This window comes from Triticum dicoccoides, chromosome 5B (genome assembly GCF_002162155.2).
Source record: "Triticum dicoccoides isolate Atlit2015 ecotype Zavitan chromosome 5B, WEW_v2.0, whole genome shotgun sequence".
NCBI classification, from domain to species: Eukaryota; Viridiplantae; Streptophyta; class Magnoliopsida; order Poales; family Poaceae; genus Triticum; species Triticum dicoccoides.
In genome coordinates, this window is record NC_041389.1 from 156,313,197 (window position 1) to 156,338,545 (window position 25,349).

Genomic DNA, 25,349 nt, shown 5'->3' on the forward strand with positions numbered 1-25,349 from the left:
AACATGGGCGGATTTCATATAAACATGACGGATTTCATTACATTTACATCGACTAAGCGGAGCTCATCCAGCTAGGTCTAAATCATCGCCGACGCCCATTCCCCGTGTCCGACCATGAACCAAGAGAACTAAAATTTCACTGTCTCCAATTTCGCCACGGCGCTCTCCAGCTCCGCCTCTGGAGGCCCAGGAAGTGAAGTTGTCCACCTCCACATCGCCGCCAAGCGACTAATCGGTCCACGATGTTGAGCCCACCAAACTTGGCATCGATGGAAGGGGAGGAGCGGTGGCCTTCCTGGGACCAGATCAGCAACCCTACCGTGCACTACTCTTTCGCGCTACCAGGGGCGCCCGCGGACGTGTCGGCTTCGTGGTTGTCGCAGCGAGGCGCGAAAACTCAGCGATGTCCTCCTCCTCATCGGTCTCGCCGAACACCGCCTCACTCATCTCATCATCGCACGCCTTGCCGCCGGCTGCCACCTCCGCCACCCGCTACCATATCGCCAGCGGGCAAGGCAGATCTCGCGGGCGGAGCGCCAGGACTCCAGCAGCGCCTCCTGTTCCGCCATGTCCGCGTCCGGCGTGACCGCTCTGCCGGCGGCGAGCTGCTCTTTTCGCCTGCAGATGTTCCTGGAGGAGGTGGTGGTTGTAGGCGACGCCAGTCTGCGCCTCCCGAAACTGCTCCTCCCGCTCCTCCCGCACCATGTCCATGTAATGGGCATGGGCCTCGCCGATGGTCATGGTGCAATGCACCGGCGAGGGCTGCGCGGAGGAGGAGGGTGGTGCCGGTTCGTCGTCGGCAGCGTCCTCCATTGAGACGTCATCGTCCTTCGGTTGGCTGCCGGCCAGCGAGCCGGCAGCAATGGCGGCCATCTCCTTCTGGTCCAACGTCAGCCCGTCCCAGAGAGCTTTGGCGGGGGAGGGATCCATGGTGGGAGTGGTGCAGAGAGGGATCGGAGGTGGATGACAGTGGCTATGACCGGGGCACCGACTTATATAGCAATGGTGGGCGGCAGAGGGCCGGACGAATGACGCTGGAGGAGACGCCTCGGCAGCCGCGTGCCATTAATGTAGGTGGCAGACGGACGGACGGGCGACCGTCGTGTCGTTTGAACGCACGGCAGTCGCCTATGCCGAAAGCGGCGCGGGCGGCGCTCTCTCGGCCGGCACACCGCTTCAATGCCAGCGCCAGTGAGCGGTTGCGTCCGCTCTGGCCGAGCATTAATGTGAGCGCTGACGCTCTGGAATGGCACTGACTGAAAACGCATAGGATGGAGAAATGTTTTTTGATAGGCCAGGATGGTCAGAAGCGGGTTTGGGATCGATCCGGACTCTCGCAAAGCCCCCTCGCGTTTGTCTTTATGGGGGAAATCGCATCCGGACCGCTCTGCGGACCGATACAAACCTGCCTTGGATAGTTTTCGCTGTCCGGACAACGCGGTCTGGACGCATGCGAAAGGTTTGCGGGTCGGCATTAAATATGCCCTAAGCACCCAATCGCCCGAACAAAATCATGCATCTACTAACCCAGATGACAAGTGTACAAACATCTAAAAATCCAGCTAATCCTCTGGGGGAGGTGACGGGGACATGCATCCGGTGCCAATTAGATGGACAGTGACAGGGCTGACACCATGTGTGTTGAACTAATCATGCATGGAGCTCTTGGATCTTCAGGCCCTGACTTGTCAAAATCCTTGGAATGGGAGTGAACAGTTTGCTTGCGTTGCAGGCCTCTCCCTCCCACATATCCCGAGGGTGAGGGGGACCGGGACCAACACATGTATGTTATTGTTACCAACCACTCCCACATAACTCGCTATCCAATCACACTGCCCAATCTTGAGCAGCATATGAGCCAACACAAGATCCACACTTGAATTCTGAATCTGGTCAGGATTCATTGCTGGATCTGTCTGTAGGAAAAAAGATCCTGCCTTCAGGTTAATAGTAATTCTTCGCTTGCCCCTTGGGCCTTGGCCGTAAGAAAGTAACTAACCCGGTAAAAATGATGGGCCTTGTACTGCTTATTATTTCCTTCTGTTGTGGCAATCAGTTGAGTTGGGCACCTTTTTTGTACTCTTTTCTTTTCATGTGATGCTGAGGCATATGTTCTGACTTTGGATGACAGTAATAAAAGATTATATCTATGAGTTATGACAAGTGGCGATGATAATCTTAATCCAGTGCACATGCGAGTATGTGAGATCTAAAACATGACATGCCTAGCTGTCTGTTCAGTGAACCTCATGATGCAGTGATCCACACACACAAAAAAAAAACATTCTAATAAACCAACAAAAGCGCCACAACCCCACTGAGAACACAAACAATCGAATAAACTTGGGACTAAAAAAACCCACACTTGTCCTAACATGAACAAGATCCATCGTGCGATAAACATATCGATTCGTGCAGTTGGACAACGGAAATCTTGCACGATGTAGCGTGGGAGGGGGCCGCGCGTCCGATTATTGGCGCCGGAGATGAGAATATTAATAGCTGGGGCTTGTTATCTTGGTCCTATCCTTTTCTTGGCACTACCTACATAGGAGCATCTTTGGCTCCTTTATCATGCATGAACTCCATTGGCCTAAGTGGTTTGGGTTTGTTTGGCACGGCCACAAGGCCCCACCATGACAGTAGAACTAATGACAGGAGAGAATCTTAAATCCCCTCCCTCCCTTCCCTGCCTCACCAGATTTGATACATGCCAACCTGTTGCTTCTTAACAGAACCAAAAAGGTTTGGACCTTGGCCTAGAAGTAGCTAGCAAGAGAGATCTTCTTGGGGGAGAAAGAGGGAGAGTGCCTTACCTTGTTCAGAAGAGAAGAATTCAGAAACAGGACTCCTTGCCAGAGGTGAGCACAAGTCTCTTGATACTTCCTTCCTCTTTTCTTACCTTGTTCATCTCCGATGATTCTAGTCTTGAAAGTTCTGCAATTCAGCTAGCTTTCATGGGACATGATAATAACATCTTCCAAGTCTGCGACCCGCGGTCCTTTGATCAGTCCTTCATTCTTTCTGTTCTTCAGTTTTTGTAATTCCATGTGCAAAGGAAGGTGCTGATGTTCAGCCTTGAGAAAGTGCAATAGCATGTTTCTGTTTGCCAGGAAACTGTAGCTGGTCTTCCTCCTGTCGTTTTAGGGGGCTCTGATCTTTTCAGAGCTGCAATCTGTGTTGAAACTGTTTAGTAGTTTCTCTCGGGAAGCATATAGAGCAAGGAACGGAGATGCAGAATTATGCCGTATTTTCTACTACTCCCTCCGTCCCAAAATAAGTGTCTCAACTTTGTACTACCTTTAGTACAAATCTGTGCTAAGCTCAAGACACTTATTTTAGGACGGAGGGAGTATAATTCTACCTCAAAGAGAAACGGTACTACAGTTGCAGGGTGTAAATTCGGTAGGTTTCAATTTGGGCAGGGATGGGTGGGAAACACTGAAAGGCTGATGGAGTTTGGGTACAGATAGGAAAACCTACATTTTTTTGTAAATCAAGTACGTATATTAGAAGCCAAAATTAGAATTGTGCAAGCATACGAACTTAAAATGATCAGACCTAAAAATGCTTCTTACTGTTGCCTCCACGAACTCAAGATCTTAGCAGTCCTAATTGTCTGACAGACGTGCATAGCTCCCTTCATATGATCTACGACAGTATTCATGATATATGCTTTATATAATTCACAAGGAAAATACGTACCAAACTTTTATATAACATTTCTCGACAGAATAACAACCAGGTCTTCCCCATGTTATTTCCCTGTAACAAACCAGTTCACATGCTCACAGAAAAACTGATTAATGTGTTAGGTCACATCGCACACCACCATAGCATTTATTTATGCTTGCATAGGATATTAGGATACTCATTTACACAACTATACAACTTATTAATTGGCAAAATGGCAAAGCAAGCTGGATACTCCTATGTGGAGAATAATAGAACTTGTACAGAGCTATAGAGGAGCAAGTACAATCATTCAGAAGCTACACATGAGAGTGTCTCCATCTCAGGGTAGGAGATAATTCACGACAAGCAGACACGCAACCAGCACATATACAAAGCTCCAATTATTGCGACGCATATGCAGTATCTTGCTATTGTTGGGAGAAAAACTTTTGGTGCTCATGTGTCAGGCTCTGATGAAACAGGTGAGGCTGATACTTCGTGTGGGTTGGTGAGAGATGGAGAAGAAACACATGAAGATGGCCATCCTGAGGCAAGAGCAGACATTCAGACAACAGGTAAACCAATGTCTGGTTAGAAGTAGTTGCATCTTCTATCTATACTGGTGGAAATATTGAACGGAATGTTCTTTTGTTGAAGCAGGTTCACGAGCTGCATCGCGTATACGAGGTTCAGAAGCGGCTGATGAAGGAGATGCAGGCTGTTAAGATGAGCCCAGCTCAGGGAAGAGAGGATACTCAACCAGAATCGATGATGGATACAGATCGACCACAATGGTACATCAACTCAGGCGAGAAGACCGCTCGTTTCACCGAGGACTTCAACCTAGAGCTGACACTAGCAACTGGGGGTGATACGAGGAAGCAAGAGATGACATCCAACTCCGAGTCTGGAGCAACGGTGACATCGTCGACTTCTGCTGAATCAGAGTCGGGGCAGCGATTCCCCGAGTCCAATGTAGATCTGAGGTTTCAACATGAGAGCAAGAGGCATGATCAGCTCACGCAGTCTCCCTGGCTCTACCAATGTTTAAGTCTCAAGATGGCTTAATGGCTTAGCTACGGGTGGCTTACAGAAGCATATGCATTATTATATGTACATCAAAAAACTAATTCGTTGCAATCAGAGGAATGCGATCAATAGAAAGTCATCATTCACATCTACAAAAAATACAACAAAATCATTTCAAAGAGCACCAACACCAAGAAGAAGTGAACGAACTGTGTAATCGTCTTCTTTCTGCGTACAAGGGAGGGAGATGTACATAAGTATCCGCTAACAAATGTTGCATTGTATGTAGAGATCTTCAAGCGTAAACCTTGCCTTGTCCACTTTATCTTAGGGACAAGAACAATTTTACCTAACATCTGCATAACTGGGCACAGACAATTTGGTAAAAACTGCTTGTTTCTAAGTGCAATATGACAAACTTCAGAAAGATGGGAGAAATGCCTAGTGTCATTCTACCATCCATACAGAAATGCCTAGCCAAAACTGTACGCAAACCAGAAAAGCCTGGTGGATACTACTCTACTGAAAACGAAATATGCCTAGCAAGCAGTTTGTCTCTGTTTTGGTCGTTGAACATTGAAAGCTTAAATGAGCTAGTGGTGGTAATGACGGCCCCGTCATAGTTCCTAGTAATGCCCATGAAGACTTCCTTTCAGAATAACTGGCAGAAACTCAGTCATTTGATTATGACTAAGAGCTCGTGATCACCTCCACGCCTGGTTTCTTTAAGCCGGCCATGTATGTTAGGTAGATGGTCCAAAGAAACGCAAAGGAATTGCTTACTAGCGGCTGAAAAATAAATCCTCAGTTCAGATTGCTGGCAAACAAGTTTGAAGCTCAAATAGGTAGAATATATCAGGGACTTAACATTACCTGTAAATGAACAGGGATAAACTTGAAAGTGATGAAGTCACAAAGAGGCCAATAAATGAGCCCACTTTTGATGGTCGGAATTATATCCCGCTTTAATCTTGCAATGATCTCTGGGATTGTCTCACCTGGGAATCATATCGATCAAGCAATTAGAGGACTCATGAGTGTCATTGCCAGAATGTACGCAAAAGAGAATTTTTGTTTAAAGTTGGCAGGGAAGGTATACTTCATGTACGATTATCTGAACATAGCTTCTCACATCATGGCCACAGTGGGCATAAATGTTTACTAGTCCCTCTGTAGTGATCTAAAAGCTCTTATATTTCTTTACGGAGCATGCAAACCTTATCATGAAATTGGTGGTATTGTGGTCCGTGACCCATAGGTCATGAACTTGATCATGGCTCACTTCAAACCGTTATACCCTCTGTCGGGAAATACTTGTCGGAGAAATGGATGTATCTAGACGTATTTTAGTTCTAGATGCATCCATTTTTATCCATTTCTCCGGCATGTATTTCCAGACGGAGGGAGTAATATTTAAAGCCAGCTAGTTAGTAAGGACATTTTTACCAGATATATAGAAGGATCTTAGAAACCAGTAAAAGCGTAAATTTATGATCATTGTGTAGTTGGGATGTCAGCAGAAATTAGAAATACTGCACCTCAACATATAAACATCAGACTGTTAGTGAAGGAATTTACCAAGCGAAACAATCACCAGCCTTTGGGTTTTTACGTGTTTCTTATGTTGTCCATCGGTCATACTAAGTTTGCATGGATAAAGACCAAAATAATAGATAGGCACGACTGCAAGGACAGACTGCAGTCTAGTAGCATGACTACACTTGTTGACGCAGCTGGAAGGCACAGAACAATAAATTCTGGCATTATTATTTTATGAAACATAAACAAGGAGCATTAGAATTGAATGGACTATCTTATATATTATCTTTTTGTATCGAAATATCCATTGAAAAATTTATCTCCAACTAGCATCTTTTTTTTTTTGACCAAACAAACAAGCAAACTTAACTAAAATAAACAAATTCCCAGCTCTAACAATCCTTAAAGACACCGTTTCAAGAGAAAACTGCACAGCTGGTATACAAATATTTTCATGCTCTGCAGAACATGAGGTGCCATATATGGTCTGAAAATTGGCCATTTACTACTTTCACTTCCACCTTCAGGCCTACTAATTCATTGAGTATAATTTGTGGCCAAAAACCTGATATTTCAGAACCAAGCAGGATGTTTCAACTCTAGCAGACTTAAAAGTACAAATGGTAAATGTATTTAGGAGATTAGGGATTCAACAATAGGAAAATGAATCATGCAATTAGGTTCTAACATTCTTTTAGAGAGAATGAATCTTTAGAATCCCAGGAAGGAACTACTGAATTTTAATCCCACATGTTTACCTTTTCTACTACAATATGCTAAACACAAATAAACAATACAACAAAAAACATCAGCTTAATTGTGTATGGTGTGTTATTGTCTGCTCAGATATTTGTTTGTATATTTACAATGCCGAAATAGAGTAATGACATGCATATAAAGCGGCACAGTTGGAATTGATAGATCAATATTATAAAGATGGGGTCATAGAAGCAAGTCCCAAGAGAAGTAAAAACAAAATCAAGTCAAGAAGATGGGGAAAAAACAGAAAGCGCATTAACGACAAAACAGAAGTACATAGTAAATTAAAACTATCTAAATATGTCTATAGAGAAGCATATGAGTATGATACCTTGTAATCCTGCATTATACGAGAAGAAAATACAATTAATAATTGGGCCATAAACTGCTTGTCCTAGAAACATCTTCTTGAAGGTGCTCACTACATCCTTTTTGGGGACTACTTTTGAGATAAAGTTGAACCAATAGTGCAGTGAAGGTCCTGAGAACAGCATCCCATAACTAGCCATGCGCAGAGTCCTAGTTAGATCGAGTGACTCCTCAGCAGGAAGTGTGATCATCTGAAGAGGCAACGACAAAACAGAAGAAAATATATAAGAAGCAATACCCCTCCTAAGGAAACAGTAAACAGCAGTCAATCGCAACTTAGTTCCTGACGTGAACTGGTTCGCCGGTAAATGCAATCAATTACAAGAGTTCATGCAAAGCAGTGTTCCTGACAGTGAGGAAACCAAAGGATAAAATCCACATGCTGGCGGTAGCATCTGAAGTCAAAAATTCCTACGCTCAAATGCACCACATTTCGAGTTTCTAAGAGGACCCATCTCCATTATTTCAGAGGTTTAGAATTTGGATCAACTCCAAACAATACTTTCGATCTGTGCCATTTCCAGAAATTCGTTACACTAAAATGTGTGTCTTATGAACTTATGCTGATGTATAGCATCATTTCTAGAAAATTGACTTTTGCTAATCCCGCGTTTCTGTGACCCAAACATAACAACGACATGATTTATCACGACCATGATTACATACGAAAGCATAAGAGAATATCATCTCCGACCGCCGAAGCGTATTAGATTTCGACTTTTTGAACCGTTCCAGGATTCCAGCGCCACGGAAATCACCAGCAACGGCGTTTCCTCCAGGAAATGAAGATTTGGAGATAACGCGAAAGAACACAATGTCACCTGGGAGGTGAGGTCGGCAACGGTGTAAATTGTGGCAGCCGTGATGCTCTTGGTCAGCAGCGGCCGCGCCTCGATCGAGCCGAGGTACCACGCGACTACCCCGGAGCCGATTGATCCGCTCCTCCTAGTGGTAGGGGTGAAGGCAGGGGTGAAGCGCGTGGACGCCGCGTGGGAAGAAGGCGGCGGCGGAGGTGGGGGCGGGAGTGGAGCAGAAGGGGGCTTGGTGGAGTGGAGGTGGGAGCGGACGTGGGACCAGGGTGTGCTGAAGCTTCGGCGGATCGGTAGGAGGACACGGCTGCCAGCGTGGAGAGCTCCGGCGGTGACCATGGCGGCGGCGGCGGCGGCGGCGGGTCTGGGTTTTCTGTGGCTGTCCAGTGTTTGCAGGGTTTAGAGGGTCCGGGACTTGGGAGAGAAGAAAGGAGGAGGGGAAAGCGGCCGGGGTCCACGCCGCAGTGTCGTGTGCCCTAAAATATAGCACAGCAAAGTCTAAATCTAAGGGCATGTCCAGCCGTTGGCTCTCCAGGAGGGGCAAAAAATCGCCCCCTGAAGCGCATCAGCGCTAAACCGCGCACTGGGGACGTGATGCCCCCAGTCGCGGCGCCCACGGTTCGTTCAAAAAAATCAAATACGGCGCAAAACGACTCAAATTTAACGCAAACATCGGCGAGTTCGTTCAAACTTAAACATATTTTAAAAAAAAGAAAAAAAAAACTACCGCGGGCTACCCCCGCCGTCTCCCTCGCCGCCCGCCTCGCCGCCCACGCGGTTCTACATGCCGAGGAGGTTGTAGAACCGCGTGTAGTCACCGCCGTCGTCATCGTCGTCGTTGTCGTCGTCGCGGTCGCCGCCGCCCCCGCCTACGCCTCTGCCGTCCCTGCTGCATCCCTCCCCCGGTTGGCGCGGCGGGTTGGACGGTCCGGGGGCGTCGTCGTCGTCGTCGTCGTCGCTGTCGAGGACCACGACGCCGTGGACGTCCTCGCGCCCACGCTTGCAGGCGGCGATCTCCTCCAGGGCCCGGCGTTGCCGGACCGTCTTGTCGCGGAGGTAGTCGTCCCGCGCCCACCGCATGGCGTCCTCGTCGGAGAAGCCGCGCCGGGCTATCTCCTCGTACTCCGCGGGGAGGCCGGGCTCCGGCTTGGGCTCGACGAGGACGAAGCGGCCGGTGGATGGAGAGGCGTTGGCGCCCATGCGGACGCCGGAGCTGCGGGTGCGCGCGGCGACAGGTGTGCCCTGGGGCTCTGGCTTGACGGGGCGGAGGCAGGGCGAGCCGCCGGACGAGGAGGAGGACCCCCCGGTCTCCATGCGCCTCGGGGTCCAGGAGCTTCCCCGGCGGCGTGAGAAGGAAGGGGGAGCGGGGTACTCGAGGCGCGGCGTGTTGCCGCCCTCGATGTACTCGAGGACGGCCTCCAACGTGCGCCCGGGCACGCCCCACCACCGATGTCGGCCGGCGGAGTTGAGCCTGCCAGAGGGCACGACGCCGTTGGTGGCCTCGAGCTGCTGGGCGTGACGGCGGCGGAAGTACGGGTCCTAGAGCGGGCTGTCGGGGACGTACCGTGGGCCCTCCCTCGCCGCACGCGGCAGGTTCGAGCGGATGCGTGCGAACTTCGCACGCCACGCCGTGCCGGTGGGTATCGAGGGCACCGGCACACCGCCCGCGCTGATCCTCCACCCCCGGGCACCCGCATGTCCGGCGGGACCGGGTACTCGGACTCGTAAAGGAGGCGAGCCTCGTCTTCATGAAGATGGCGGCGGCCGAAGCCGTTCGCCGCCGCGCCGTCGCTAGGGAAGCGCTCGGCCATGGGTACGAACTGGAGACGGCGAAAGAGAGGAGAGGGGAGGGAGGAACGACGACGGCGGGAGAGTGAGTCGCCGTGTGCGCCGGGGCGCGTCATATATAGGCCGAGGCGCCGCCCACACGCGTGGCACCGTGTGTACGCGTGGCGGGCGAGGGACGCGCGCCGTCCGGTCTTCACTGCGCCGCCCGTGAGGCATAAATGGCGCAGGCTGACCGGCGCGGCAGCACGCGGCAGCTTTGGCATTGATTCGCCGCGGCAAACGAGGCGATGAGGACGACGAAGGGCCGAGAAAAGAGCCGTGTCGCTGACGCGGCGGGCCCGCGGCTTCTTCGCGCCAAAAAATTCGCCCGGCGCCCCCCAGCGCGCCGGGTTCGGGCTGGGTCCGCCAGCGCTGTTTTCGGCCCAAGCCGGCGAAAATCGGGCTCCTGGGGGCGCACTGGGCCGTTTTTTCGGCGCCGGTGTGAAAAAAACGCCCGGGGAGGCCTTCTTGGGGGCGCGGCTGGAGATGCCCTAAATCAGCTTCTTCTTTTCTCTGTCTCAAAATATAAGAACGTTTTTAACACTCCACTAGTGTCAAAAACGTTCTTATACAGTTAAAAAAATGTTCTTATATTATGGGACGGAGAGAGTATATTATATTTTCGTTGTGCGAACCAACCTGTAGTTGGATAGTTAGAGGGTGGTTGGATGGTTAGAGAGACAATTCTCAGTCCATCAGAATTCAAGTCCTGATGCTCGCATTATCCCTGATTTATTTCAAGATTTCCAGTAACGCATTTTTAATGGGAGGAGACATTTCCATCGACGACGAGACACCTACGGTTCACAATAAAAAAGAGAGCAATAATGTGATGAAAGATCATGTTGCGGCCGTTAAAGAACCTTAAGCAAGCAAAAGGAAAAGGGAAAAAGAAAAAAATATCACTCCCGCGAGCGACGAGAGGGTTAGCCGCTGCCGAGGTTCCCCTCCCTTCTTCCTCCTTCCTCGCTGCCGCTAGAGGACACGGCCGAGCGAAGCCTAGTCGGCGCTGGCGGTGGAGGAGATTGAAAGTGCAACTAATCCCCGGGTGGTTTTGGTAATTTATAACAACATATAGCTCATTGAACTAATGATCATTCAAGTTGATTATTTCAGAAAGTTCAATGATTGACATGGCATGGATTGGAGATGTGGTCCCCTCAAAATGCTAAGGAACAAGATTGGCAAAAGCTCAAGACTCTTCATTTTCATTTTAGCGATCCAAGATCACATTGAGTGTATAGAAAAGTCAATACTATTAAAAGAGGATGAGGTGTTGCTTAATGGTCTACTTGCTCAAAGTGCTTAGTGATATTGCTCCAAAATCCTCAACCACTTTCTCGCTCCAAATATGTCCAAAACCTAAAGTCAAACTCGGCCCCACCGGTTTGATCCATCAGGCGCCACCGAGTTCAGTTGACATAGCCACTGCCAGAAACCCTAGACAATTCGGTCACACCGATACGAATCTCAGTCTAGCCGAGATGGCCCTGCAAGCTCTTTGTTTTCCTTCGTAACATTTCGGTCTCACCGAAATGAACGATCGGTCCCACCGAGTTTGCTTGACAAACTCTTTGTTTCACTTCGTAACATTTGGGCCTCACCGAAATGAGCGATCGGTCCCACCGAGTTTGCTTGACCAACTCTTTGTTTGATCTTTGTTGAAATCGGTCTCACCTAGTTCAAGCAATCGGTCTCACCAAGATGAGGTTTTGCCCTAGCCCTAGCACATCGGTCACACCGAGTTGATCATGTCGGTCGCACCGAGATTTCTAACGTTCACATTTTGAACTAAATCGATCTCACCGGGTTCTTCTATTCGGTCTGACCGAGTTGGGTCAAATGTGTGTAACGGTTGGATTTTGTGTGGAGGCTATATATACCCCTCCATCCTCTTCTCCATTTAAGAGAGATCCATCAGAACGTGCCTACAGTTCCACTACTCATTTTCTGATAGAGAACCACCTACTCGTGTGTTGAGACCAAGACATTCCAATCCTACCACTAGAATCTTGATCTCTAGCCTTCCCCAAGTTGCTTTCCACTCAAATCTTCTTTCCACCATATCCAAATCTGTGAGAGAGAGAGTTGAGTGTTGGGGAGACTAACATTTGAAGCACAAGAGCAAGGAGTTCATCATCAACACACCGTCTAATACCGTTTGGAGAGTGGTGTCTCCTAGATTAGTTAGGTGTCGCTTGGGAGCCTCCGACAAGATGTGGAGTCGAACCAAGAAGTTTGTAAGGGCAAAGAGATCTCCTACTTTGTGAAGATCTACCTGAGTGAGGCAAGTCCTTCGTGGGTGATGGCCATCGTGGGATAGACAAGGTTGCTTCTTTGTGGACCCTTCGTGGGTGGAGCCCTCCGTGGACTCACGCAACCCTTACCCTTCGTGATTTGAAGTCTCCATCAACGTGGATGTACAATAGCACCACCTATTGGGACCTCGCCAAAAATCTCCGTGTCTACATTGCGTTTGCCTTCTCTAAACCCTTCTCTTTACCTTCATATGCAATGTTTTACTTTCCGCTGCTACACTCTTAGAATTGCATGTGTAGGTTGATTGCTTTACTTGTACTAGTTGCTAAAATCTGCCAACACTTAAAATTGGGAAAAAGCTAGATTTTTGTTTGGTAAGGTAGTATAATCACCCCCTCTAGACCTACTTTCGATCCTACAAGTGGTATCAGAGCTTTGGTCTCCATTTGCCTTGATTTCCATAGCTTTTGTGATCATAGCCTTGGTTTCACAGCATAGGAGAGTATGGCATCTAGCGAGGGAAATTACCATCGTAGAGGTCCTTACTTTGATGGTACAAATTTTGCTAGTTGGAAGCATAAGATGAAAATGCATATTCTTGGTCATAACCCCGCCGCTTGAGCTATTGTGCGTATTGGTTTGGAAGTTGAATACTTCGAGGATGGAAGAGAACCGGATCGTGAAGCGTCCGCAAAAGAGTTGAAGATGCTGCAATACAATGCTCAAGCTTGCGATATCCTCTTCAACGGATTGTGCTCCGAAGAATTCAACAAAATTAGCCACCTTGAGAATGCAAAGGAAATTTGGGATACTTTGGTTGATACGCACAAAGGTACTGAGTTCGTTAAGGAATCCAAATTGGATGTGCTTCAAAGTCAACTTGACAAGTTCAAAATGAAGGATGGTGAAGGATTCGCTGAGATGTAATCTAGGCTTGCTCTCATCACAAATGAGATTGCTGGCTTAGGAAGCAAAGAGATGACCGACAAATTCATCATCAAGAAGATCCTAAGAGCCTTGGATGGAAAGTATGATACCGTGTGCACATTGATCCAAATGATGCCCAATTACAAAGATCTCAAGCCAACGAAAGTCATTGGTAGAATTGGTGCTCATGAGATGTCACTCAAGGATAAGGAAGAGCTTCACAACAAGTCTAGTGGTGCTTACAAAGCTTCATGTGATTCTCCTACAACATCAAGTGAGAAACAAGTCTTCAATGAATAATTGAGCTTAATGATGAAGAACTTCAACAAATTCTATAAGAGTAGAAGCAAAGAGAGAAGTTCCAAGCCAAGGTCCTACAATGACAAAAGATCTTCTAGTCGTGATCGCAATTGCTACAATTGTGGAAGAGCCGGACACTACTCCAATGAGTGTACGACTCCCTACAAGAGAAGAGAAGACTCACCTAAAAGGAGAAGTAAAAGAGATAAATCACCACCAAGAGAGAAGGAGTAGAGATGATCACTATGAACAAAGACCCTCTCGTAGAAGCAAGGATTCGGAAAGGAAGGACAAGTCATCAAAGAGCTACACAAGACGAAGACATCAAGCTCACATTGGTGAAGTGGGTATCCGGTTCCGACTCCGACAACTACTCCAAGAGAAGCTATCACTCCAACTCCGAATATACTCAAGATGAAGGTGTTGTCGGTCTTGCACTTGTGGCATCCAACTCCTACGACATATTTGACTCACCAAATGAAGGAATTGGAAGATGCTAAATGGCTAAAGGCCCTAAGGTATCACACCCCGAGTACTTCGATTTCAGTAGTGATGAAGATGATTTGCTAGGTGATGATGATTTACTTGTTGATAACACTAGTGATGAAAACTATGATGAAACTGCTATTAATCATGCTAGTCAAGATGAAATGAATGACAATGATAAGAAGGAGATTGAGCGTCTAACTAAAGAACTAAACACTCTTAAGTTAGCTCATGAAACTACTTTAGAGGTTCATTGAGAGCTTTGAAAAACTCATGAGAAGCTACGCTTTGAGAAGCTCAATTTAGAGCAAGAGTGAGGGAGTTCCGGACTAGGGGGTGTCCGGACAGCCGAACTATCGTGATCGGCCAGACTCCAAGACTATGAAGATACAAGATTGAAGACTCCGTCCCGTGTCCGGATGGGACTTTCCTTGGCGTGGAAGGCAAGCTTGGCGATATGGATATGTAGATTTCCTACCATTGTAACTGACTCCGTGTAACCCTAGCCCTCTCCGGTGTCTATATAAACCGGATGGCTTTAGTCCATAGAAAAAACAACAATCATACCATAGGCTAGCTTCTAGGGTTTAGCCTCCTCGATCTCGTGGTAGATCTACTCTTGTAACACACATCATCAATATTAATCAAGCAGGACGTAGGGTTTTACCTCCATCAAGAGGGCCCGAACCTAGGTAAAACATCGTGTCCCTTGTCTCCTATTACCATCCGCCTAGACGCACAGTTCGGGATCCCCTACCCGAGATCCGCCGGTTTTGACACTGACATTGGTGCTTTCATTGAGAGTTCCTCTGTGCCGTCACCGATAGGATCGATGGCTTCTCCGATCATCATCAACGACGTAGTCCTGGGTGAGACCTTCCTCCCCGGACAGATCTTCGTATTCGGCGGCTTCGCACTGCGGGCCAATCCGCTTGGCCAACTGGAGCAGATCGAAAGCTACGCCCCTGGCCATCAGGTCAGATTTGGAAGTTTGAACTTCACGGCTGACATCCGCGGGGACTTGATCCTCGATGGATTCGAGCCACAGCCCAGCGTGCCGCACTATCACGGCGAGCATGATTTAGCTCTGCAGCCGGACAGTACCCTGGAGGCCGCACTCGAACCCGCTTTGATCTTCAATTCGGAGCCAGTTGCGCAGATCGAGGACAGATGGCTAGACACCACCTCGGGGGCTGCAACCTCTACGGCGATAGGGCCGAACACTAACCTTGTCCCTCATAAAGCTCGTGACTCCGAGGTGCCGGACTCCTCGCCGGACTCCGAACCTCCCGCGCCCCCTCCGATCGAATCCAATTGGGCGCCGGTCATGGAGTTCACCGCGGCGGACATCTTCCAACACTCACCTTTTGGCGACATCTTGAGTTCGCTAACTATCTCTCGTTATCAGGAGAGCCCTGGCCGAATTGCGGCCAGGACGGCTGGGATGCGGACGACAAAGAAATTCAAAGCCCACCCACCACCCACTTGGTAGCCACTGTCGACGATCTAACCGACATGCTAGACTACGACTCCGAAGACATCGACGGTATGGACGACGATGCCGGAGACGACCAAGAACCAGCGCCTACCGGGCACTGGACAGCCACCTCATCATATGACATATACATGGTGGATACCCCAAAGGACGGGAAGGGCGAAGGAGCAGCGGAGGATGACCCCTCCAAAAAACAGCCCAAGCGCCGACGTCAGCGGCGCCGCTCTAAATCCCGCCACAGCAAGAATGGCGATTCCGGCACTGGAGATAATAATACCCCAGACAATACCGAAGACAACCCCCTCCAGCAAGATTCAGCGCAGGAGGACGGAGACGCCAGCCCTCATGAGAGAGTGGCAGAAGAAGAGGTAGAGGATTATATGCCTCCCTCCAGAGACGAGGCGAGCCTCGACGACGATGAATTCGTCGTGCCTGAGGATCCCATCGAACAAGAGCGTTTTAAACGCAGGCTTATGGCCACGGCAAATAGCCTCAAGAAAAAGCAGCAACAGCTTAGAGCTGATCAAGATCTGCTAGCCGATAGATGGACTGAAGTCCTCGCGGCCGAAGAGCATGAGCTCGAACGCCCCTCCAAAAGCTACCCTAAACGCAAGCTGCTCCCCCGATTAGAGGAGGAGGCATATGAACCTGCATCACCAGCAGACAATACGGCTGACCGACCACCTCGTGGTCGCGACAGAGAGGCCCCTAGGCCCTTCACTAGAACCGTACCCCGGCGTCACTCGAAAAGCACAAGGCCACAGGGGAACGCGCCGGACTTGCGGGATATGTTGGAGGATAAGGCAAGACAATCAAGATCGATCTATGGATCGCGTGGGCGCCCCACGATACGTGACGACAACCGTCGCGCCGGACACAGTAAGTCCGGCTGGGCCGAACAAAATAGACAAAGCTCTCTTGAGCTCCGTCGTGACATCGCCCAATACAGAGGCGCCGCACACCCACTATGCTTCACAGATGAAGTAATGGATCATCAAATCCCCAAAGGGTTTAAACCCGTCAATATCGAATCTTATGATGGCACAACAGACCCTGCGGTTTGGAACGAAGATTATCTCCTTCACATCCACTGTTGGGTTTCGTAGTAATTTCAAAAAAATTCCTACGCACACTCAAGATCATGTTGATGGCATAGCAACGAGAGGGGAGAGTGTATGTCCATGTACCCTCGTAGACCGTTAGCGGAAGCGTTATAACAACGCGGTTGATGTAGTCGTACGTCTTCACGATCTGACCGATCCAAGCACCGAACATACGGGGCCTCCGAGTTCAGCACACGTTCAGCTCGATGACGATCTCCAGCCTTCGATCCAGCCGAGCTCCGGAGATGAGTTCCGTCAGCACGACGGCGTGGTGACGATGTTGATGTTCTACCGGTGCAGGGCTTCGCCTAAGCTTCGCGACGATATGACCGAGGTGGAATATGGTGGAAGGGGGCACCGCACACGGCTAAGGAACGATCCGTAGATCAACTTGTGTGTCTATGGGGTGCCCCCCGCCCCCGTATATAAAGGAGGAGAGGAGAAGGGGGCCGGCCTAAGGGGAGGCACGCCCTAGGAGGGGGAAACCTACTCCAAGTAGGTTTCCCCCCTCCCTTTCCTAATCCAAGAAGGAGGGGGAAGGAAGGAGTGGGAGAGGGGGAAGGCAAGGGGGGCGCCGCCCCCCCCCCCTTCCTTGTCCTATTCGGACTCAAGGGGAGGGGGCGCGCCACTTGCCCTGGCCGGCCCCTCTCTTTCTCCAATAGGGACCATCAAGGCCCATTACTTCCCGGGGGGGTTCCGGTAACCCTCCGGTACTCCGGTTTTTCTCCGAAAACTCCCGGAACACTTCCGGTGTCCGAATATGGTCGTCCAATATATCAATCTTTATGTCTCGACCATTTCGAGACTCCTCGTCATGTCCGTGATCACATCCGGGACTCCGAACAAACTTCAGTACATCAAAACTTATAAACTCATAATAAAACTGTCATCGTAATGTTAAGCGTGCGGACCCTACGGGTTCGAGAACTATGTAGACATGACCTAAAACCATTCTCGGTCAATAACCAATAGCGGGACCTGGATGCCCATATTGGTTCCTACATATTCTACGAAGATCTTTATCGGTCAAACCGCATAACAACATATGTTGTTCCCTTCGTCATCGGTATGTTACTTGCCCGAGATTTGATCGTCGGTATCCAATACCTACTTCAATCTCGTTACCGGCAAGTCTCTTTACTCGTTCTGTAATACGCCATCTCATAACTAACTCATTAGTTATAATGCTTGCAAGGCTTAAGTGATGAGTATTACCGAGAGGGCCCAGAGATACCTCTCCGACAATCGGAGTGACAAAACCTAATCTCGAAATACGCCAACTCAACATGTACCTTCGGAGACACCTGTAGTACTCCTTTATAATCACCCAGTTACGTTGTGACGTTTGGTAGTACCCAAAGTGTTCCTCCGGTAAACGGGAGTTGCATAATTCTCATAGTTACAGGAACGTGTATAAGTCATGAAGAAAGCAATAGCAGAATACTAAACGATCAAGTGCTAAGCTAACGGGATGGGTCTTGTCAATCACATTATTCTCCTAATGATGTGATCTCATTAATCAAATGACAACACATGTCTATGGTTAGGAAACATAACCATCTTTGATTAATGAGCTAGTCAAGTAGAGGCATACTAGTGACTATATGTTTGTCTATGTATTCACACATGTATCATGTTTCCGGTTAATACAATTCTAGCATGAATAATAAACATTTATCATGATATAAGGAAATAAATAATAACTTTATTATTGCCTCTAGGGCATATTTCCTTCAGTCTCCCACTTGCACTAGAGTCAATAATCTAGATTACATAGTAATGATTCTAACACCCATGGAGTCTTGGTGCTGATCATGTTTTGCTCGTGAGAGAGGCTTAGTCAACAGATCTGCAACATTCAGATCCGTATGTATTTTGCAAATCTCTGTCTCCCACTTGGACTTGGTCCCGAATGGAATTGAAGCGTCTCTTGATGTGCTTGGTCCTCTTGTGAAATCTGGATTCCTTTGCCAAGGCAATTGCACCAGTATTGTCACAGAAGATCTTCATTGGTCCCGATGCACTAGGTATGACACCTAGATCAGAAATGAACTCCTTCATCCAGACTCCTTCATTTGCTGCTTCAGAAGCAGCTATGTACTCCGCTTCATATGTAGATCCCGCCACGACACTTTGTTTAGAACTGCACCAAATTATAGCTCCACCGTTTAATAAAAACACGTATCCGGTTTGCGATTTAGAATCGTCCGGATCAGTGTCAAAGCTTGCATCGATGTAACCATTTACGACTAGCTCTTTGTCACCTCCATATACGAGAAACATATCCTTAGTCCTTTTCAGGTATTTCAGGATGTTCTTGACCGCTGTCCAGTGATCCACTCCTGGATTACTTTGGTACCTTCCTGCCAAGCTTATTGCTAAGCATACGTCAGGTCTGGTACACATCATTGCATACATGATAGAGCCTATGGCTGAAGCATAGGGAACATCTTTCATTTTCTCTCTATCTTCTGCTATGGTCAGGCATTGAGTTTGACTCAACTTCACACCTTGTAGTACGGGCAAGAACCCTTTCTTTGCCTGATCCATCTTGAACTTTTTCAAAATTTTGTCAAGGTATGTGCTTTGTGAAAGTCCTATTAAGCGTCTTGATCTATCTCTATAGATCTTGATGCCCAATATGTAAGCAGCTTCACCGAGGTCTTTCATTGAAAAACTTTTATTCAAGTATCCCTTTATGCTATCCAGAAATTCTATATCATTTCCAATTAATAATATGTCATCTACATATAATATCAGAAATGCTACAGAGCTCCCACTCACTTTCTTGTAAATACAGGCTTCTCCAAAAGTCTGTATAAAACCATATGCTTTGATCACACTATCAAAACGTTTATTCCAACTCCGAGATGCTTGCACCAGTCCATAAATGGATCGCTGGAGCTTGCATACTTTGTTAGCATCTTTTGGATCAACAAAACCTTCTGGCTGCATCATATACAACTCTTCTTCTAGAAATCCATTCAAGAATGCAGTTTTGACATCCATTTGCCAAATTTCATAATCATGAAATGCAGCAATAGCTAACATGATTCGGACAGACTTAAGCATCGCTACGGGTGAGAAAGTCTCATCGTAGTCAACCCCTTGAACTTGTCGAAAACCTTTTGCAACAAGTCGAGCTTTATAGACAGTTACATTACCATCAGCGTCAGTCTTCTTCTTAAAGATCCATTTATTCTCAATGGCTTGCCGATCATCGGGCAAGTCAACCAAAGTCCATACTTTGTTTTCATACATGGATCCTATCTCAGATTTCATGGCCTCTAGCCATTTTGCGGAATCTGGGCTCATCATCGCTTCCTCATAGTTCGTAGGTTCATCCTGGTCAAGTAACATGACTTCCAAAATAGGATTACCGTACCACTCTGGTGCGGATCTTACTCTGGTAGACCTACGAGGTTCTGTAGAAACTTGATCTGAAGTTTCATGATCAATATCATCAGCTTCCTCACTGATTGGTGTAGTTGTCACAGGAACCGGTTCTTGTGATGAACTACTTTCCAATAAGGGAGTAGATACAGTTATCTCGTCAAGTTCTACTTTCCTCCCACTCACTTCTTTCGAGAGAAACTCCTTCTCTAGAAAGGATCCGAATTTAGCAACGAAAATCTTGCCCTCAGATCTGTGATAGAAGGTGTACCCAATAGTCTCCTTTGGGTATCCTATGAAGACACATTTCTCCGATTTGGGTTCGAGCTTATCTGGTTGAAGTTTCTTCACATAAGCATCGCAGCCCCAAACTTTAAGAAACGACAACTTTGGTTTCTTGCCAAACCACAGTTCATAAGGCGTCGTCTCAACGGATTTTGATGGTGCCCTATTTAACGTGAATGCGACCGTCTCTAAAGCATAACCCCAAAACGATAGCGGTAAATCAGTAAGAGACATCATAGATCGCACCATATCTAGTAAAGTGCGATTACGACGTTCGGACACACCATTACGTTGTGGTGTTCCGGGTGGCGTGAGTTGCGAAACTATTCCGCATTGTTTCAAGTGTAGACCAAACTCGTAACTCAAATATTCTCCTCCACGATCAGATCGTAGAAACTTTATTTTCTTGTTACGATGATTTTCCACTTCACTCTGAAATTCTTTGAACTTTTCGAATGTTTCAGACTTGTGTTTCATTAAGTAGATATACCCATATCTGCTTAAATCATCTGTGAAGGTGAGAAAATAATGATATCCGCCACGAGCCTCAACATTCATTGGACCACATACATCTGTATGTATGATCTCCAATAAATCTGTTGCTCTCTCCATAGTACCGGAGAATGGCGTTTTAGTCATCTTGCCCATAAGGCACGGTTCGCAAGTACCAAGTGATTCATAATCAAGTGATTCCAAAAGTCCATCAGTATGGAGTTTCTTCATGCGTTTTACACCGATATGACCTAAACGGCAGTGCCACAAATAAGTTGCACTATCATTATCAACTCTGCATCTTTTGGTTTCAACACTATGAATATGTGTATCACTACTATCGAGATTCAATAAAAATAGACCACTCTTCAAAGGTGCATGACCATAAAAGATATTACTCATATAAATAGAACAACCATTATTCTCTGATTTAAATGAATAACCGGCTCGCATCAAACAAGATCCAGATATAATGTTCATGCTCAACGCTGGCACCAAATAACAATTATTTAGGTCTAAAACTAATCCCGATGGTAGATGTAGAGGTAGCGTGCCGACTGCGATCACATCGACTTTGGAACCATTTCCCACGCGCATCGTCACCTCGTCCTTAGACAATCTTCGCTTAATCCGTAGTCCCTGTTTCGAGTTGCAAATATTAGCAACAGAACCAGTATCAAATACCCAGGTGCTACTGCGAGCATTAGTAAGGTACACATCAATAACATGTATATCACATATACCTTTGTTCACTTTGCCATCCTTCTTATCCGCCAAATACTTGGGGCAGTTCCGCTTCCAGTGTCCAGTCTGCTTGCAATAGAAGCACTCACTTTCAGGCTTAGGTCCAGACTTGGGTTTCTTCTCTTGAGCAGCAACTTTCTTGCTGTTCTTTTTGAAGTTCCCCTTCTTCTTCCCTTTGCCCTTTTTCTTGAAACTAGTGGTTTTGTTAACCATCAACACTTGATGCTCCTTCTTGATTTCTACCTCCGCGGCTTTCAGCATCGTGAAGAGCTCGGGAATAGTCTTGTTCATCCCTTGCATATTATAGTTCATCACAAAGCTCCTGTAGCTTGGTGGCAGTGATTGAAGAATTCTGTCAATGACACTATCATCAGGAAGATTAACTCCCAGTTGAATCAAGTGATTATTATACCCAGACATTTTGAGTATATGTTCACTGACAGAACTATTCTCCTCCATCTTGCAGCTATAGAACTTATTGGAGACTTCATATCTCTCAATCCGGGCATTTGCTTGACATATTAACTTCAACTCCTGGAACATCTCATATGCTCCATGACGTTCAAAACGTCGTTGAAGGCCCGGTTCTAAGCCGTAAAGCATGGCACACTGAACTATAGAGTAGTCATCAGCTTTGCTCTGCCAGACGTTCTTAACGTCGTTAGTTGCATCAGCAGGAGGCCTGGCACCCAGCGGTGCTTCCAGGACGTAACTTTTCTGTGCAGCAATGAGGATAATCCTCAGGTTACGGACCCGGTCCGTGTAATTGCTACCATCATCTTTCAACTTTGCTTTCTCAAGGAACGCATTAAAATTCAACGGAACAACAGCACGAGCCATCTATCTACAAACAAACATAGACAAGCAAGATACTATCAGGTACTAAGTTCATGATAAATTTAAGTTCAATTAATCATATTACTTAAGAACTCCCACTTAGACAGACATCTCTCTAGTCATCTAAGTGATTACGTGATCCAAATCAACCAAACCATGTCCGATCATCACGTGAGATGGAGTTGTTTCAATGGTGAACATCACTATGTTGATCATATCTACTATATGATTCACGCTCGACCTTTCGGTCTCCTTGTTCCGAGGCCATATCTGTATATGCTAGGCTCGTCAAGTATAACCTGAGTATTCCGCATGTGCAACTGTTTTGCACCCGTTGTATTTGAACATAGAGCCTATCACACCCGATCATCACGTGGTGTCTCAGCACGAAGAACTTTTGCAACGGTGCATACTCAGGGAGAACACTTCTTGATAATTAGTGAGAGATCATCTTAAAATGCTACCGTCAATCAAAGCAAGATAAGATGCATAAAGGATAAACATCACATGCAATCAATATAAGTGATATGATATGGCCATCATCATCTTGTGCTTGTGATCTCCATCTTCGAAGCACCGTCATGATCACCATCGTCATGGGCGCGACACCTTGATCTCCATCGTAGCATCGTAGTCGTCTACGCCATCCATTGCTTCTACGACTATCGCTACCGCTTAGTGATAAAGTAAAGCAATTACAGGGCGTTTGCATTTCATACAATAAAGCGACAACCATATGGCTCCTGCCAGTTGCCGATAACTTCGGTTACAAAACATGATCATCTCATACAATAAAATATAGCATCATGTCTTGGCCATATCACATCACAACATACCCTGCAAAAACAAGTTAGACGTCCTCTACTTTGTTGTTGCAAATTTTACGTGGCTGCTACGGGCTTAGCAAGAACCGTTCTTACCTACGCATCAAAAACCACAACGATAGTTTGTCAAGTTGGTGCTGTTTTAACCTTCGCAAGGACCGGGCGTAGCCACACTCGATTCAGCTAAAGTGAGAGAGACAGACACCCGCCAGTCACCTTTAAGCACGAGTGCTCGTAGCGGTGAAACCAGTCTCGCGTAAGCGTACGCGTAATGTCGGTCCGGGCTGCTTCATCTCACAATACCGCCGAACCAAAGTGTGACATGCTGGTAAGCAGTATGACTTGTATCGCCCACAACTCACTTGTGTTCTACTCGTGCATATAACATCAACGCATAAAACCTAGGCTCGGATGCCACTGTTGGGTTTCGTAGTAATTTCAAAAAAATTCCTATGCACACTCAAGATCATGTTGATGGCATAGCAACGAGAGGGGAGAGTGTATGTCCATGTACCCTCGTAGACTGTTAGCGGAAGCGTTATAACAACACGGTTGATGTAGTCGTACATCTTCACGATCCGACCGATCCAAGCACCGAACGTACGGGGCCTCCGAGTTCAGCACACGTTCAGCTCGATGACGATCTCCGGCCTCCGATCTAGCCGAGCTCCGGAGATGAGTTCCGTCAGCACGACGGCGTGGTGACGATGTTGATGTTCTACCGGCGCAGGACTTCGCCTAAGCTTCGCGATGATATGACCGAGGTGGAATATGGTGGAAGGGGGCACCGCACACGGCTAAGGAACGATCCATAGATCAACTTGTGTGTCTATGGGGTGCCCCCCGCCCCCGTATATAAAGGAGGAGAGGAGGAGGGGGCCGGCCTAAGGGGAGGCGCGCCCTAGGAGGGGGGAAACCTACTCCAAGTAGGTTTCCCCCCTCCCTTTCCTAATCCAAGAAGGAGGGGGAAGGAAGGAGTGGGAGAGGGGGAAGGCAAGGGGAGCGCCGCCCCTCCCCCCTTCCTTGTCCTATTCGGACTCAAGGGGAGGGGGCGCGCCACTTGCCCTGGCCGGCCCCTCTCTTTCTCCAATAGGGCCCATCAAGGCCCATTACTTCCCGGGGGGGTTCCGGTAACCCTCCGGTACTCCGGTTTTTCTCTGAAAACTCCCGGAACACTTCCGATGTCCGAATATAGTCGTCCAATATATCAATCTTTATGTCTCGACCATTTCGAGACTCCTCGTCATGTCCGTGATCACATCCGGGACTCCGAACAAACTTTGGTACATCAAAACTTATAAACTTATAATAAAACTGTCATCGTAACGTTAAGCGTGCGGACCCTACGGGTTCGAGAACTATGTAGACATGACCTAAAACCATTCTCGGTCAATAACCAATAGCGGGACCTGGATGCCCATATTGGTTCCTACATATTCTACGAAGATCTTTATCGGTCAAATCGCATAACAACATATGTTGTTCCCTTCGTCATGGGTATGTTACTTGCCCGAGATTTGATCGTCAGTATCCAATACCTAGTTCAATCTCGTTACCGGCAAGTCTCTTTACTTGTTCTGTAATACGTCATCTCATAACTAACTTATTAGTTATAATGCTTGCAAGGCTTAAGTGATGAGTATTACCGAGAGGGCCCAGAGATACCTCTTCGACAATTGGAGTGACAAAACCTAATCTCGAAATACGCCAACTCAACATGTACCTTCGGAGACACCTGTAGTACTCCTTTATAATCACCCAGTTATGTTGTGACGTTTGGTAGTACCCAAAGTGTTCCTCCGGTAAACGGGAGTTGCATAATTCTCATAGTTACAGGAACGTGTATAAGTCATGAAGAAAGCAATAGCAGAATACTAAACGATCAAGTGCTAAGCTAACGGGATGGGTCATGTCAATCACATTATTCTCCTAATGATGTGATCTCATTAATCAAATGACAACACATGTCTATGGTTAGGAAACATAACCATCTTTGATTAATGAGCTAGTCAAGTAGAGGCATACTAGTGACTATATGTTTGTCTATGTATTCACACATGTATCATGTTTCCGGTTAATACAATTCTAGCATGAATAATAAACATTTATCATGATATAAGGAAATAAATAATAACTTTATTATTGCCTCTAGGGCATATTTCCTTCATCCACATGGCCCGCGGTGATGATCTTCACG

At 47.2% G+C, this 25,349-nt stretch overlaps 2 protein-coding genes across 2 annotated transcripts; one reads left to right on the top strand and one right to left on the bottom strand.

Annotated features, from left to right (window-relative positions):
• Positions 1-2,549: 2,549 nt before the first annotated feature.
• On the top strand, positions 2,550-4,843 carry LOC119307957. Its single transcript, XM_037584057.1, has 3 exons — positions 2,550-2,861; positions 4,158-4,250; positions 4,336-4,843. Exons 2-3 carry the CDS (start codon positions 4,191-4,193, stop codon positions 4,741-4,743), a joined length of 468 nt encoding a protein of 155 aa, XP_037439954.1. The 5' UTR covers positions 2,550-2,861; positions 4,158-4,190; the 3' UTR covers positions 4,744-4,843.
• A 62-nt stretch (positions 4,844-4,905) lies between these two features.
• LOC119307956 (PXMP2/4 family protein 3-like) lies at positions 4,906-8,624 on the bottom strand. Its single transcript, XM_037584056.1, has 4 exons — positions 8,193-8,624; positions 7,334-7,562; positions 5,578-5,702; positions 4,906-5,493 (listed from the first exon to the last, which is right to left on the bottom strand). Exons 1-4 carry the CDS (start codon positions 8,517-8,519, stop codon positions 5,395-5,397), a joined length of 780 nt encoding a protein of 259 aa, XP_037439953.1. The 5' UTR covers positions 8,520-8,624; the 3' UTR covers positions 4,906-5,394.
• Between the last annotated feature and the right edge of the window lie 16,725 nt (positions 8,625-25,349).

Bases quoted from the DNA above. Each gene is read 5' to 3' on its own strand.
- LOC119307957 (XM_037584057.1), top strand. From the start codon at position 4,191: ATGGAGAAGAAACACATGAAGATGGCCATCCTGAGGCAAGAGCAGACA. The intron at 4,251-4,335 runs GTAAACCAATGT...TTGTTGAAGCAG, and splicing joins AGCAGACATTCAGACAACAG to GTTCACGAGCTGCATCGCGT.
- LOC119307956 (XM_037584056.1), bottom strand. From the start codon at position 8,519: ATGGTCACCGCCGGAGCTCTCCACGCTGGCAGCCGTGTCCTCCTACCG. The intron at 7,563-8,192 runs GTGACATTGTGT...TTGCCTCTTCAG, and splicing joins TTGCCGACCTCACCTCCCAG to ATGATCACACTTCCTGCTGA. The intron at 5,494-5,577 runs GTAATGTTAAGT...TTTATTTTTCAG, and splicing joins TTATCCCTGTTCATTTACAG to CCGCTAGTAAGCAATTCCTT.